Source organism: Oryx dammah, unplaced genomic scaffold, assembly GCF_014754425.2.
Source record: "Oryx dammah isolate SB20612 unplaced genomic scaffold, SCBI_Odam_1.1 HiC_scaffold_4, whole genome shotgun sequence".
In the NCBI taxonomy this organism is placed as follows: Eukaryota; Metazoa; Chordata; class Mammalia; order Artiodactyla; family Bovidae; genus Oryx; species Oryx dammah.
In genome coordinates this window covers 68,823,472-68,840,275 of record NW_024070188.1, presented here as the reverse complement: position 1 = coordinate 68,840,275, position 16,804 = coordinate 68,823,472, and the positions used below count along the sequence as shown (strand labels likewise).

The 16,804-nt window shown below is 39.4% G+C and overlaps 1 protein-coding gene across 12 annotated transcripts in view; it reads right to left on the bottom strand.

Annotated features, from left to right (window-relative positions):
- UTRN (utrophin) overlaps positions 1-16,804 on the bottom strand; it is a 547,129-nt gene that overhangs the window by 378,307 nt on the left and 152,018 nt on the right. For all 12 annotated transcript variants that reach the window (XM_040238622.1, XM_040238626.1, XM_040238624.1 and 9 more), the window contains 4 exons: positions 12,438-12,561; positions 8,737-8,824; positions 2,016-2,257; positions 1,183-1,363 (listed from right to left, as the gene is read on the bottom strand). In XM_040238622.1, coding sequence (XP_040094556.1) covers positions 1,183-1,363; positions 2,016-2,257; positions 8,737-8,824; positions 12,438-12,561 — 635 coding nt within the window. The remainder of the gene's footprint in view (positions 1-1,182; positions 1,364-2,015; positions 2,258-8,736; positions 8,825-12,437; positions 12,562-16,804) is intronic.

The window sequence follows — 16,804 nt, the reverse complement described above, 5'->3', positions numbered from 1 at the left end:
CCAGGGGCTGGGGTAGGAGGAAATGAAGAGCTGCTGTTGAACGGGTATATAGTTTCGGTTTTACAAAGCGGAAAAAGTTCTGGGGCTGGGTTGCACGACAATGTGAATATATTTTACATTCCTGAACTCTACACTTTAAAATGGTTAAAATGGTAAGTTTTATGTTATGTATATGTTACCACAATCAAAAACAAAAATAAATAAATTTACCAATTGTTCTAAAGGTAAAAATAAACATTTAAACTGCTCTTGTCAAAAATAAAAGCCTATTTCGTAATGGCAAATTGAAAAGGAGGTCCTGTCAGACCCTTCAGGGTCTAGATTAACTGAGTTCAGTCAACAGAAGTATGGTGTCCAAATGCCTTTCCAAAAGAAAGGAAACAAGACACAATCGCTCGCCACACACACATACAGTCTTAAACCAGGAAGGATATGGTTAAATGTGTAGCTTTTCAGCATGGCTTCCCCATAGTATTACATAATGCAACACAATTCCTGACTTAAAAGCCAAGGAGAAAATAATATACGAGGAATGAGTTTTAAAGATCTATAGGAATTAACTTTCCCAGACCAGTCCTAATCCAAAGGTAAAAATTCTTCAAAATGTTTCCGACATTGAAAGAGGAACACTATTTCTTTGAAAAGAGGAGACAGTATTGCTAAAACTTTAACCATTTGGAGCAAACAGGAGCAAGCGATCATTCTTTTTAGCCTTGTTAGTAATGATATCAGCTGGCCTCCTTCAGTGAAAGGGAGAAACAACACCCTAAAAAAAAAACAACTCTAAAAATCATTATATCCCATTAACACAGTCTGAATAGCATTTGAAAGATGTCTGCATTTTTACAAACAAGTGTGAATCCAGGAAATAGTCTGAATATTAAGAAGTGGAAGAGTGGTGGGCACAGAGGAAAATACAGTGAGGCTGGTGTAAAGCAAGCAAGTGAACTAAAGGTCTAAACTCATCCTGTGCTATGTCACTTCAGACATGTCCAGCTCTTTGTGACCCCATGGACTACAGCCCACCAGGCTCCTCTGTGTATGGGATTTCCCAGGCAAGAATATTGGAGTGGGTTGCCATTTCCTTCTCCAGATTTAAATATTAGGAGTAATTTTTAAGTCAAACTGAGAAAGCAAGATGGTGGAATCATCTAACAGAAAAATGTAAGAGAGTGGGTTTACCGTTCTCGAGCTGTTGGTGGCGCTCTTCTAAACCCTGTTGCACGGCTTGGTAGCGGCCCACCAAGCTCTCGAAATCCTGCTGAACAAAGTCTGGGGCAAAAGGCCGAGACTTCAAGGCTGAGCAGCTTGCACGCAGGACTTCAATTCTGGGGTGGAGGCTTCGGAGGTTTGTCAACTCCCGCTACGAAGAGAAATGTGATCACACAACTCGCTGAGTATGAACATCCTCACAGAAAGTCAATCGAAGCAGAGTTCACCGAAAGCATGGGATACAAGGGGCATCTTCTTTATTTTTTCAAATGTATACATGTATCCCTTCCCTTGTGAGCCTCCCTCCAACTCACCCCACCCCGTCCTTCTTGGTCATCACAGAGCACCGAGCTGAGCTTCCTGTTCTATACTCAGGTAGCTATTGTGTGCAAGTGAAAGTGCTAGTTGATCAGTTGTGTCCGACTCTTTGAGACGCTATGGATGATAGCCCACCAGGTTTCTCTGTCATAGGGATTCTCCAGGCAAGAATACTGGAGTCAGTTGCCATTCCTTCTTGCAGGGGCTCTTCTCCACCCAGGGACTGAACCCAGGTCTCCCGCACTGCCGGCAGATTCTTTACCAACTGAGCCACCGGGAACTTGCTATTTTACACACAGCAGTGTATATATATCAGTGCTACTCTCTCGATTCGCCCCTTTCCTACCCTCCTTGTGTCTACAAGTCCATTCTCTGTGTTTCTATTCTTCAGTACTGTTTTTCTCGCTTCCTTATATAGCGAGCATCTCCTTTAAATACAGAACTGGACATGCATCCTTTCATGTACTAGATGGCTGTGTCTTTACCTGATAGGAGTCCTTCAAGCTTGGCAAGGACTCCTGGGGAGATTCTGAAGAGGCAGTGTGTTTTACCCACTCTTCTTTGGTCTTCATAGTCTTTTCAAGCTCATCAAGGTGCTTGAAATAAGCGTTAATATCTTCCTGCAGCTGTATTTTTCTTGCCTGATCTTCCAAACGCTGTGATATATTCTTCCATTCTGATAATACCTTCTCTAAAATATTTTTTACTTCTTCAGTAGGAAGACCTTCTACGTAGACATAAAAAATAAGCAGACACTTTAGGTATTGTTATAAAATTTGTTTTCAATTTGCTATAAACATTATAACATTGAAAATGAGGTGGTATCATATTTACTGATCACTCTCTTAAGTTCCTTTTTATACAACAAAAATTAAAATGATGCTCTCAAAAATAATTATGTTTAATTCCCTGATAAAAACAGGAGAGGGGGAGCTTATAATAGCAGTTCAGGAGTGGGGTGACCATCACAAAAAGCATAACAGTGGAGTATCAGCCACTGCCTTCTCTACAGAATGTGTGTTTCTGTCCTTAGCAACCTACTGCTCTACTAGTTTCTAGTCTGAGTCTGAGAAATAAAATGAAGTGCTTGGATTTATCTGGGGCCCTGACATCAGAAGGTAGGCCCTCTGTCACCAGGAAAAAGAGAGAAAAAGGAGGAGACAGATTGAGGCTTTGGTGACCAAACCACATGTCATAGGAATTGCAAAACAAATGTCTAGAGTCCCTAGTGCTGGGAGCAACCTGGTGAGTGCAGCATAGGAAGCCAGCAGGCAGGATTCAGCAAGAAGCATTAGCAAGCCTACTGGAATGTTACACATAGAACAGGAAATGCCAAAATATCAATGCAGTGCTAAGATTATCTACTTTAGAAACATATCAGAAAAAAAAAATTATGTTTATTGTTGACATCTTATAATTTTGTTTGTCTCGTATTTTTGAGAGGTAGAGAATGTTCATAAAAATAAGTTATATATAATAACAGGCTTTATCATAGTCTTTCCCTTAATATAAAATACTATCAAGTCATAAAATTACTATAAAAAATTATGGGAAATCTGCAAAAGAAATGTTATATCCTAAGGAAGGGATGCATGTTAACAAGATGGGCTTAACATCTTTATTATTTAAGCAGGAGGGCAATAAAACTTTGTAAATATATGCCGTCAAAATTCATCTCATTCCTCTCAGGATGAGAGGGTAATGAGAGCTCTACAGGGGAAAAAATGGCATCTAAGACAAAAGATCACTTAGGATCCAGAGACGATGCAATTTTGAAAAATTTTGTAACACACCACATCCACTGAAAATTAGAAATACAAATGTGACATTACATAATGTGCATATATCACCCCATGTCAATTGCTGAAGTAAACTGTCCATCATTACAAAGATAATACAATATCACACCTAGACAAAACATTCACACCACAGTTCAAGTTCAATTAGCCCTGTTAATTCAGGTCATAAACTAAATAAGTTGCTAAAAAAAAAAAAAATAGTTTTTTTCTGACAATTACGTGAGCAATAGAAATCTAGCCTGTGCTTCTGCCTGGTCATTTTCGTTTTAAGTGGGCAAAGAAATAACACCGGCCACTTCAAACTTACATGTCAGGGTAATTTATGATAAACAAGAAAGGAAATTAAGCTGGCAAATAAAATTCCTGAGATGGAAAATTGTCACCACAAATCCAGAAAATAGGTAAGAAGTACTTATTTTAGGTTCTAGGCAAGCTGAAGGAGATCAGCCCTGGGATTTCATTGGAAAGAATGATGCTAAAGCTGAAACTCCAGTACTTTGGCCACCTCATGTGAAGAGTTGACTCACTGGAAAAGACTCTGATGCTGGGAAGGGATTGGGGGCAGGAGGAGAAGGGGACGACAGAGGATGAGATGGCTGGATGGCATCACCGACTCAATGGACATGGGTTTGGGTAAACTCCAGGAGTTGGTGATGGACAGGGAGGCCTGGCGTGCTGTGATTCATGGGGTCAGTCGGACACGACTGAACGACTGAACTGAACTGAACTGAACTGAAGGCAAGCTGAAAAATCTTCAAATATTTTTTTTATTCACTGATGATATTTCACCATCCATTCACTTTGCCCTTTCAAACCACTTCTCGAAATTTAAATCTCCCTCCTCTAAGACTGATATTACTATAGTTTGGATCAGTATCAAAGTAATAAGCAAAACGCAGTTTACATCTTAAAAAAGGAAAACCATACTCCGTCTTTTAAAACAACTGTTTTGCTCCTAGAGGTCCAGAGTTATAGCTTTTCTATTTCTATAGAACATCCAACTCTTAGATGACTGATCTAAAGCCAAAATCAATATCCCATCCTTGTATTAATTTTCTAGAAGGGATAAAATATAACATTCTGGCTACTTACTCTCACTTGACTTTAGCTTTTCAATCTATCACTATTAAAATCAGAGAAATGTTTGCAGAACATTTCATCATTATCAAATTCTTTAGGCTTATGTGTGAGTTAGTCACTCAGTCATGTCTGACTCTTTGCAACCCCATGGACTATATAGCTCACCAGGCTCCTCTGTCCACGGAATTCTCCAGACAAGAATACTGGAGTGGGTTGCCATTTCCTTCTCCAGAGGATCTTCCCAACCCAGGGATCAAACCCGGATCTCCCACATTGCAGACTCTTTATCATCTGAGCCACAAGGACTATGCCAGACAAACAGGAGTCAGTTCTTAGAGCTACATCATCCAACTGTCCCACTTTCCTGTTATAGTAATTAATGATCTTTTGGAATAAAATAAGCTAAACCAAGAAAACCAGGTTTGTTATGGCAGCTGTGAAAGTCAAACAAAACAAATTATTTCACTTTTTAAAAACATTTTTGCGCTACAAGAGATGTCATAAAACGTAATTCACATGTGTTAGGTAGAAAGGTCCTATCAGACTGCACTGTGCTGGAATGTTTTGATGAAACTGGTTTGAGAAAACCAGTGATGCAATTATTTTAACATCTGTATACTGAAGAGCTTGATGTGTTTTTCTAGCTGAACTGAATCATGATCTGCATCCTTACATAGGGAGACTCTGGGTAAATTTACACTCTGTGAAAAAACTTCTACATTAATTATCCAAGGTCTAGGATTTATTTCAAATGTATTGAGGAGGAAGGGCAGGAAAGATCACCCAGTTGTTCTTTCATTTGTGTTCAACATTTCTGGTTTTAAAACAGCAGTAGGACTAACAGCACTAACCACATGTTAAGAAGGAAAATGCAACACCGTAAAATTAGAATAATGGATAAAATGGAACAACAGTGGGAAATTTTTAAAATCACTTTTCTTCTCTCACTAACAAAAGGCACACACTCCCCCAAAATGAGAAAATTAAACCCAGAATATATAGACTTTGTTCAGATCAATGTCCCCATTTCAAAGCTTCCTACATCTTAAAAAATTTTAATGACTGATGTTTTTTAAAATAAACAGAATTGGGGCCCTGTAGGAATGAATAAATTTTCACTCCTACCAAAGCTCAAAAAAAAAAAAAAGTAATGCAAAATATCAAAGGTTCACTATAAAATTAAACAACTATACATGAGGTCACAAAATTCACCACTTTATAAAATATCATATATTCCCTGATATTTGTACTTGATCTTTCGCAAATAACACTTTCACATGAACTCAGTTTTCAGAGTATATATTATAGAAAATGCCTATTCATGGTAAGATTTTATCAAGCAAAAGATGTATCACCTATCGAAATTTCTTCACTTTCTAGACAAGGGAGCAAAGTAACAAAAGGGTTACTTGATTTGCCCAATGACACAAAACTAGGAAAAGACAGGAGACACCAAGGTCTCCCGTTCATTCCCCAATTCAGTGTGATTCTTGCTTTAACATAACACCTCTCACGACCTCCCTCCCTATGTAGTCTTCCTATGAGGCTCTGAACTCTAAATCTGCCACACCCACCAAACACTGACACAGACAAGAAGTTAATTGAGTTCACAGACTTAAGAAATTACTCCCTCATCACCCAGATAAAGCCTGGTTTCCAAGCTCAAATGTTGATGTAGAAGTGAAGAATCTATGATTGTAACTAACATGAATTTAACACACAATTTATTGTAATTATTGAAGTATCTTAAAGGAAATTACATTATCTGTCTCTAGGTCCCTTCAAGTAAATACTTGAAAGAGTAATCTTCAAGTGGGGTGCCCAAACCCAGGAATAAGACAGTTAACAGTGGACTGTGAATGAAAATACTATTCTACTTGGAAGGAAGGGGAAGTAGAGAGACAGGGAGGGAAAAAGAGACAGAAGGAATGAGGGAGGGAGAAGGAAAGAAAGAAATTAAGCTGTACTAATAATTTATAACCTGACCTGCCTCTTGAGAAACCTATATGCAGGTCAGGAAGCAACAGTTAGAACTGGACATGGAACAACAGACTGGTTCCAAATAGGAAAAGGAGTATATCAAGGCTGTATATTGTCACCCTGCTTATTTAACTTCTATTAAGAGTACATCATGAGAAACGCTGGGCTGGAAGAAGCACAAGCTGGAATCAAGATTGCCGGGAGAAATATCAATCACCTCAGATATGCAGATGACAATACCCTTATGGCAGAAAGTGAACAGGAACTAAAAAGCCTCTTGATGAAAGTGAAAGTGGAAAGTGAAAAAGTTGGCTTAAAGCTCAACATTCAGAAAACGAAGATCATGGCATCTGGTCCCATCACTTCATGGGAAATAGATGGGGAAACAGTGGAAACAGTGTCAGATTTTATTTTGGGGGGCTCCAAAATCACTGCAATGGTGACTGCAGCCATGAAATTAAAAGACACTTACTCTTTGGAAGGAAAGTTATGACCAACCTAGATAGCATATTCAAAAGCAGAAACATTACTTTGTCAACAAAGGTCCATCTAGTCAAGGCTATGGTTTTTCCAGTAGTCATGTATGGATGTGAGAGTTGGACTGTGAAGAAAGCTGAACGCCGAAGAATTGATGCTTTTGAACTGTGGTGTTGGAGAAGACTCTTGAGAGTCCCTTGGACTGCAAAGAGATCCAACCAGTCCATTCTGAAGGAGATCAACCCTGGGATTTCTTTGGAAGGAATGATTCAAAGGCTGAAACTCCAGTACTTTGGCCACCTCATGCGAAGAGTTGACTCATTGGAAAAGACTCATGCTGGGAGGGATTGGGGGCAGGAGGAGAAGGGGACGACAGAGGATGAGATGGCTGGATGGACGTGAGTCTGAGTGAACTCCGGGAGTTGGTGATGGACAGGGAGGCCTGGTGTGCTGCGATTCATGAGGTCGCAAAGAGTCGGACACGACTGAGCAACTGAACTGAATAATTTATAATAATGGTACATTTGCATAATTAATAAATAAATGTATATATACTGGGCACATGTTTTTGTGTATGTGTATGTGACCTCAGTATATATACAAAATAAATTGACGTATTTTTCAAAAGGCAGAGGGGAAAACAACCTAAAGTGTTTTAAAATATGGTTTTCTGGGATGGAAGCGATTGATCCATTACAGACACCAGGAAACTTTCTGGAGGGGTAGAAATATTCTATATATTCATAAGTGTGTGTGGGTTTGTCAAAACAACACAGTTTCATATATTTCAATATAACTTTAAAAATGTGAAAATACTAATAATGATTAAGTGGATGAGGAGTGAGTAAGAGTACAGATAATTCGAGAATGGTAGACTATCATTAATTACCAAAGGGATAATTGATACAGGAGGTTCACTGTACTATTCTATCTGCTTTGTGTATATTTCCATTTTCTATAGTAAGAAGTCAAAAAATAAAAAGGTTGAAAACTACACTGTTGAAGAGTCTCATCTACTAATATTCATAACTCGGCTTTGGGTGTCTCTGGCTTTTATCAAAGAGAACTGCAACAGACTTCCAAATCACTTATTGTTGGAATAAAGAATAGGGCTTATAAGAAAAGTCTTTCAAAGCAAGACCCCAAAAGAATCATATACAAAACTGTATGGCAGAAATATTAATCTTTATATTCTCCAGAGCCACGGGGTCCATGGGGGAAAAAAAGTTCTTTAGGTACAAATTTCAAACACAAGTAACACTTTGTCAAATTTAACTATAATAAAATACCTGTGCTAAATCAACATAATGCACTGAAAGCTATCAAAAATCAAATAATCTCAATGAATTCACCCTACTGTAACTTCACATCCCTTATATTGCCAAAGTAACATTTTCTTTTACTGCCTCCCTCCAATATGTAACCCCATGGACGAGATTTTAAAATCTCCCACACAAATGGATTTTAACTCCTGCTGAGGTATGAGAGTTTTATTTGGGTTCTCTTATCCATATAAATCCTAAAGGAAATCAGTCCTGAATATTCGTTGGCAGGACTGATGTTAAAGCTGAAACTCCAATACTTCGGCCACCTGATGGGAAGAGCTGACTCATTTGAAAAGACCCTGATGCTGGGAAAGATTGAAGGCGGGAGGAGAAGGAAACGACAGAGGATGAGATGGCTGGATGGCATCACCGACTCAATGGACATGAGTTTGAATAAACTCCGGGAGTTGGTGATGGACAGGGAGGCCTGGTGTGCTGCAGTCCATGGGGTCACAAAGAGTCGGACATGACTGACTGACTGAACTGAAACAGCATTCAGAGTTACCATATAAGAAAATATTTTTTAAAAAGCAATGTATTCTCACCTTTTCCCATTTGCTCCAAAAGGATTTGTCCAGTTTGGTTTAATTCATCCAGTCGGGGTTTTATTTCCATCTGTTCTTTTTCTAATCCCTGAAAATAAAGTCCCAAAGATAAGAAGAGTTCAAACTTTCTTCTCAGTATAATGCTGATGCTTCTTGACATTTTTATATTTTATGGCCCTCTCACATTCTTTTTAGGGGTTACAGTCAAAGTTTACCTAAAAAAAATACAAGATAAAACTATGCCATGTCAGGCTGCCCTCCAGGATGCCAGAGGTTATTAAATGTCAAAAGGTAAATGCAAACAAACAGTATAAAATCTTCATTTCTTTTATAAGGGAAAAATCTGTACACTACATTTATGAGTTTCTATCAGGAGGAAATAATTAAAATTAGTATTTTAGCTCCAGGATATCTAGTCACATATATGAACTCAGTAAAAATAAGTTTGAGTCAAATGAATGTGCTATGAAGACAGAGATTACCAAACAAAAATTATTTAAGATTTAAGAAAGAAATAATGAGTCTCAATATCATTCATTGGTTTTATATTAAGCATAGGGTATAATGCAAATTTTAACCACAAGCATAATTCACACATAATTTTTAGACACTGACAATATGTTTCAGGACCAAAGTAAAGAATTTTATTCTTTATATTTGAGAAATGGCTGCTAATTTTCATATTTATGTCTCTACGGTTTGATATTCTCAATGTCCCTATATCTCAGAGACAGAAGAATACAAAACCTTTCAGAATCAGTAAGAAAAGGCTGAGCAAAATCATGGACACGCAAAAACACACTCAAACTTTTGTGTACACAGTCAATATTAGAAATTTCAATAATTATCTATTAATTAACTACTCAAATAGTGTCCAAAATAGCACAATCAAATGTTCCAGGCAAAAACAAAAACTTCCAGGTAAACCATATTATTTCAACCAGATAACCTGGAGGTAACTTTTAAGATAACTTTTAAGGTCTATGCAGGTAACCACTATCAAATATTCAATAAATTTAGCTCGCCTATTTTGATGCATACAAACTTTACTGTAACGCAGTCAAACAGCCATTTATATAGTCAAAGATCAAGAAAGAACAAGAGATTCTAAGAAACACTACTTACTTTTGTTTAACTACCAATGCAAAACAGTTGCCATCAAAATGGAGAAAATTATTACCTGCATTATATAAACTGATCTGCTACTTTTTATGGCAGTGGTACATTGAACAAAGGATTCTCCACTCAGATATTGCATCAGTTACAACAAGTTATTCCTTCATTAAAACAAAACTAGCTGATATTTCCCAAATTTGCAAGAAAAATTAGCAATGGTTAAATTTTCTTTATTTTACATATTTCCCATCCTACTGACACTATTTATCTAAAACAACAAAATAAGCAAACTTATAAAGGAAAAACATAAGAACTGCCAATCATGCTTTACATACACGTGAAAGTTGCTCAGTCGCGTCCGACTCTTTGCAACCCCATGGACTATACAGTCCATGGAATTCTCTAGGCCAGAATACTGGAGTGGGTAGCCTTTCCCTTCTCCACGGGCTCTTCCCAACCCAGGGATCGAACCCAGGTCTCCCACATTGCAGGTGGATTCTTTTCCAGCTGAGCCACAAGGGAAGCCCAAGAATATTGGAGTGGTAGCCTATCCCTTCCACAACTTTTATTTTTATCCTCTCAAATATTACAGTAACAATTTCTGAAAGTAAAATGCCTTCTAGATCACACAATGGAACTTATCAATATTTTATGGGATTTGTTCCATAAAGTTCACTATAACTTCCAAGTTCTCTACCAGTTTACTGCCTTGGATTAGTATCCTCTACTTCTTCAGAAGCACATGAAATCATGGAACACAGTTCTCACATCTGGCTCTCTTGATCCCCTGTGCAGAGGGCTCTAATAATGGTGCTTCCACATCCCCACTGTCCACAGTCATCATTCTCTCCTTCCATAAGCCAAGAACTTTACAGAGTGCTGAAAACACAGGCTTCAGTGGAAACTCACCCTCACTTTCTAAGCATTGGCAGTAGACATATAGACAATGATGTAAATGCAATAAGGGTTTTCATAGCGGTATGGTCAAAGCAATATGGAATCTGCCTATTGAGGCTAATGGAAGCTTTCTGAAGTAGAGGGCATTTCAGCCACAAAGCACAAAGGCTTACTAATGGCCATTTGGAGCCCAGAAAACAACACATGGAGAAGGCAAAGGATTGAGAAAAGCACAGGAGTCAGGAGGGCTGGAGCTCTAAGGAGTGAATGAGAGCTGCAGAGGCTGTGCTGAGAGGTAGAGAAGACACCTGCCTGGGAGGCCTTGTATGCTGGGGCCCGGCAGCATTCCCATCATCTCCCCACAGCAGTGGGAAGTCATCAATTAATTGCAAGCACTGGAGCTGCCAAATCAGATTGATATCTTAGACTGACCACTGGTCAGAGAAGCTAAGGCTGTGAGAATTTGAGAAGGGAAGGTGAACAGTGGCAAATGCTGCAGAGAAAGATCTGAGCAAAATAGAAATCTATCCTTTTGAAAGCAATAGTCAGTGGTGACCCCTAACTAAGAACAGTCACAGTGGAATGATAAAGCAAAAATCAGTCTCAACTTCTCATGCAAACATTCAAAGTCAGGTCTAACCCCAAACCACCTCTCCAGCCTTAACTCTCTAACCACTTTTACACACACATCTAACACAGAACAAAACAAACTCTCTGTTCCAAGCATTACAGCATGATTGCCCCACTCTGAACCTCTACTCAAGGGCACTGCCTGCCAGGTTTGCCCTTGAGCCCAGCTCTAAGCCCCTCCCTTCAGTGTCACTTCCCCCTCTGGACTTCACCAGTAGAGACAGCTGCAATCCTGGCCTCTTCTCAATTCCCACAGTACCTACTACTTTCTAACTCACATCATGGACATCTTAATTTTTAAACGTTCTCCAAACTCTTTTCCAACAAAGGTCCATCTAGTCAAAGCTATAGTTTTTCCAATAGTCATGTACGGATGTGAGAGTTGGAGCATAAAAAAAGCTGAGTGCAGAAAAATTGATGCTTTTGAACTGTGGTGTTGGAGAAGACTCTTGAGAGTCTCTTGGACTAAAAGGAAATCAAACCAGTCAATCCAAAAGAAATCAATCCTGAATATTCATTGGAAGAACTGATGCTGAAGCTGAAGCTCCAATACCTTGGCTACCTGATGTGAAGAACTGACTCACTGGAAAAGACCCTGATCCTGGGAAAGATTGAAAGCAGGAGGAGAAGGGGACAACAGAGGATGAGATGCTTGGCTGGCATCACTGGCTCAATGGACATGAGTTTGAGCAAGCTCCAGGAGTTCGTGATGGACAGGGAATCCTGGCGTGCTGCAGTCCATGAGGTTACAAAGAGTTGGACATGACTGAGCAACTGAACTGAACTGAAACTCACTCCACTAGTGATGAAGATGGAGTGAGTTTGGCACTGCTCAAAGTGCCCGAATAATTCATGCAAAGATGCATAGAGACTTCATGAACAATTGATGTTAGCCTGCTTGAACAGATTTAAAATGTAATAGAGAGTTCTAAAAGCTACCTTATGGCTACATTTATTTTACAGGAAGATTTTTGGATCCCATCACATCTTTATATCAACAGCAGATCCATTCTGATGAAATATTTTATTCACTGGGATATTTTTGTTTTATGTTTTACCTTCAACTTCTTTTTCATTTCTGATGTTTCTTGCATCTTCTTATACTCTTTTATCTCTGTGGCTTGAATGGCAGTCTTTGATTTCAAGATCCAGTTCAACAGCTCAGCACTTATAGCATCAAACCTGATTTAAGATTCAGATGTTACCATGGTCATTCATTTTCTACTACTGTTTCACTTGGCTCAAGAAAGAGAGCAACCACAACACCGATACACTCCTCAAAAATAAAGGCAACCCAGAAATACAGTAACCACACAAAATCACATCATACATTTACAGTTTAAAGTATGAAAAGAGGAACAAAGTTGTAATGTTAATAAATAAAATTATTAAATAAAATTTTTTAACATTATAAGAAACCCCTGTATTTTCACAAGCTCTTTGTAGATCATGAAAAAGAGATATGGTGAGATACCCACAGGTAACAACCAGTACAGACATTCCTAAACTAATGCCTTCTTTAACTCAACATGTAATTACTGAGCCTCATATATGCCAGGCACTGGACTGGGCTCTTAATATAAAGGTAAACCAGAAACAATCCCAGAAATTCACAGAATGCCTCCTAATTCAATTGGGGATAGCTTCCTGGAGAACAAAAGCTTTATGCCCAGGAGTTATCCTTGCAAAGGGAGAACAAAGAAAGGGAGGAACACACTCTGAGCACTGTTGAGTAGTTAAGTGCAATTGGAATAGCGAGCACTAACTAAGCAGGGAGGAACAAGATGTGGCAGAGAGCCTCTCCGACCAGTAAGTGGAAGGCCCTGCAGGCTAGCTGAAGGAGCTGAACCTTAACTGAAAGGCAACAAAAAGCCAGTGAGGGGCTTAAAGCATGGCACTGACATGATTATATTTACCCTTTTGGGTCCCTGAAAAGAAAGAATAGAAGCAAGTCCAGAAAATAGACTATAGTAGTCACAGGAGCCAGAACTAAGTAACAGTGGATAAAGGAAAAAGGGAACAGACCTGGGAGGTGTTGAGAAGGTCAGTTAAAACCACAGTGATGAGGAACAAGAGGAGAAACAGTCACTGGGTGCTGGCCACATGCCAGGCCCTCTCCAAATGGTTTCTGTGCATTATTAACTCCAGGAATCCTCACAACAACCCTGTGAGTATACACTATTATTATCCCTTCTAATGAAAAAAGAATTGAGCTCACAGAGGTTTTAAATAACTTCTCCAGACCACAAAGCTAACAAAGGCTAGAGCTGGGATTTAAGCTGAGCAGTCTGTGCTTATAAACAGGACTCTGCACACAGAAATCAAAGCAACTTCTGGATATTTTTAGATGATTCTCAGGTAAGCACAGGTTGTCCTTGCTGATTCTTTTGGGAAACTTGCCTGAACGGGTTTTCAGTGAATTCTGAGTATTTGTCTTTTCACCAAGGTAAATTTTTCTTGTCATTTGAATGGGATTTTGTGACACTCTAGGTAAATAACCAAAGATCACAGTATCAGTCAAACCACAGTACACTCCTCATGTCATCTTCACAGAAGATTTCTATTTAATCTTTCAGGAGCACAAGCCAAAGATCATGTTTTAAATGACCTTGGAGACTTAGTCCATCTCTGCCCTCAATATGAGCAAGAACAATGTGAATGCATTAGAGCCGCCCTGATCATCTCAGGTCATGTTAATAGATAGGAATCTAGATTATAGGAAATGACTGTTAGTATGGTGTTAAAAGAAAAAAAATAGCCACTAGCAGCACCAGGAGAGGAGAAGGGGAAATAAACCATTACTTCTGAAGCATGTATTATAAGCTGTGCTACGCAGTTATTCAAGGTTCATACCTGTTCAGACAGCCCACTTTAAGACAAGCTAATAGTGCTTTCTACATCAGACTAAAAATATTAAAGGATCTGAAAATCAAGTCTCACTAGGATACTTAACAATATTCTGGACTTTAGGACAATGTAAACTAGATTGGACAATGTATCCTTAAATTCTGAAGAGGTACCATATTGAAGGGGGTGATGTGGTTGCATATCACTCCAAAATGCAAAACTAGTACCATGAGTAGACTGAGAAGGGTTTTAAAGTTTAAAAAAAAAACAATATTTGGGCAAAATTTCTAATAATGAAATTTCACTGCTGTCTATTGTAACAAAACTGAATGTACTCAAGCCTCTGTGGGTCTAAGAGTGAACTGAAGCCATTTCTGCATCAATCAATTCGCAGACAGAAGACTGTGGAGCTCACAACTGGTTGCCCACCCAACAGACACCTCCCTCCCCACATTTCTTCCTTGCTGCCTGAGTACCCCCAGAACACAACTACAGAGATGGAAAACACAGGATAGATTCAACCTCCCAGGAACCCAGGGCAAGGCAGATGTCTGAGTTTTGGCCAGTGAGATCAGAGTCAGGGAGTTAGCTAATATCTTCCAGAAAAGGTCTTTCTCCCTGATTGAAAAAAAAATTTTTCATTTAGAAGACAAATAAGGAAAAACTTCCCTACCTGCGTATAAAGCAGGTTATACAAAGTTGTTATGCCAAGTACTACAGCAGCATCTTGGGACCATGAGAAGACACGTTTTGCCTTTTACCTTGCTAACATGCTGAGGACGGCAGAGACAAGGTGCCACGATGCTGACCCACACCATCCCATTAAAACTGCCCCACCTCCGGACTTTTTGCAACGTGAGATAGTCAATGACCTCATTGTATAAGTCACTTTGGGCACAGTATTCTGTTTCTTGCAACAGAACTCACCTTATACAACATGGACATGTGTAAGATTGTATAGTTAGGCACCATGACATTGCAATTTATAGTAAGAAATAAACATTTGTTTTTCGGCCTTATTTCTAACACAGAGTTCTCAAACTCTTGGAATTTCCAAAGTGATAAGAGCAACAAAGGTGTCATTTGTCCTGTTAGTGAGATGACTTTTGAATCCCATCTAAAAAGGTAGGCTGGTTGTCAGGAGCCCAACCTCGTAATTAGAGAGTTGGAACTTTTAGTCTCACCTTGCCCCCGACTTCAAGGAAGAGGAGAGGGGCTGGATGTTGAATCAGTCGCCAAAGATCAATGATCTAATCAATCATGACTTTGTAATGCAATCTCCCCAAAAAGCCACAAGGATAGGGATTAGAGAGCTTCCAGAAGGTGAGCACGTGGATGTTCAGGGAGACCAAGGCACCTGGAGAGGGCATGGGAGCCCACACCCTCTCCCCATGTCTTGCTCTGTGCAGCTCCTCAGTCTGGCTCTCCTTGAGTTGTATCCTTTTATAACAAACCAGTCATCTATTAAGCAAAATGTCTTCCTGAGTTCTATAAGCTACTCTACGAAGTTAACTGAAGCAGAGGAGGTGGTATTAGAAATCTCTAAATTATAGCCCGTTGGTCAGAACTATAGGTAACAACCTAGATTTGTAACTGGCATCTGAAGTCCAAGGAAGAGGTGGTGGAACCCTCTAACCCGTAGCCAGTTGGTAAGAAGCATAGGTAACCTGGCATCTAATCTGGGATGGGGCAGGAGCAGGAAAAACCAGACTTGGAGGAATAAACCCCTAACCTGTGAAGTTAGAATTGGTACCAGAACCTATTCATGCACCTAGTCTTTCACAGCCTGCCCAGCTTCCAAATGCACAAAGTCAGCACTGGAGATACACACTGCCCGATACACAGACAGAATATAGACACTCAAGAAATAAAAGGTCCACAGTAAGATCAACATCACAAGCATCTCCCTCATCTGCTGCCTTGGCTCCAGAAGTAAAAGTTCCACAGCTGCTGTTTGCAACTCAGAGGTCCAACTCATGGTCCTAAAAGGAGATGCTGTCAGGATGCAGGAATGTAGCCTTATTACCAAAACTAAAGTCAACAGGTAAAACTGCAATCCTGCTTTGTCTAACAAAAGCTAAATTGGGGAAATCATATTGTTTTTATTCAGGCAGTACCCAAGCACTGGAATTCTACTGTCAAAGGGCAAGAAAACTGCCCTATTCAAGGGCTACTCTGAGACTATCTGTTCCAGGGCCGGTGAGCATGGTCCCTGCCTGGCCCATAGGAAAGCGCTGCAGAAGATCCAACACTAGTGAAAGCTCCGTGTATGCCAGACTGACTGTTCCTCCTGTAAAGATCCTGAGTTTCTTTTGAGTCAGAAAATGAAACAAATTTTACCAAAGATGGATCTTTGGTAACATGATCCATTAGTAAATTCCTTTACTAAGACAAAGGAATTAACAAGGAAAGAAAGAAGACATGAAGAGAGAAAGGGAAGGAAAAAAGAAAGACCTAAAGGAATTACTTCCCTGAATTAAGTATCTCTTAAAGGTAAGAAGAAGGAGGGTCACAAAGAATAAGGAGATAGATCTAAAGCAAAACTGTAGGAACTGTGACAGTGGCAGAAAGAATAAAC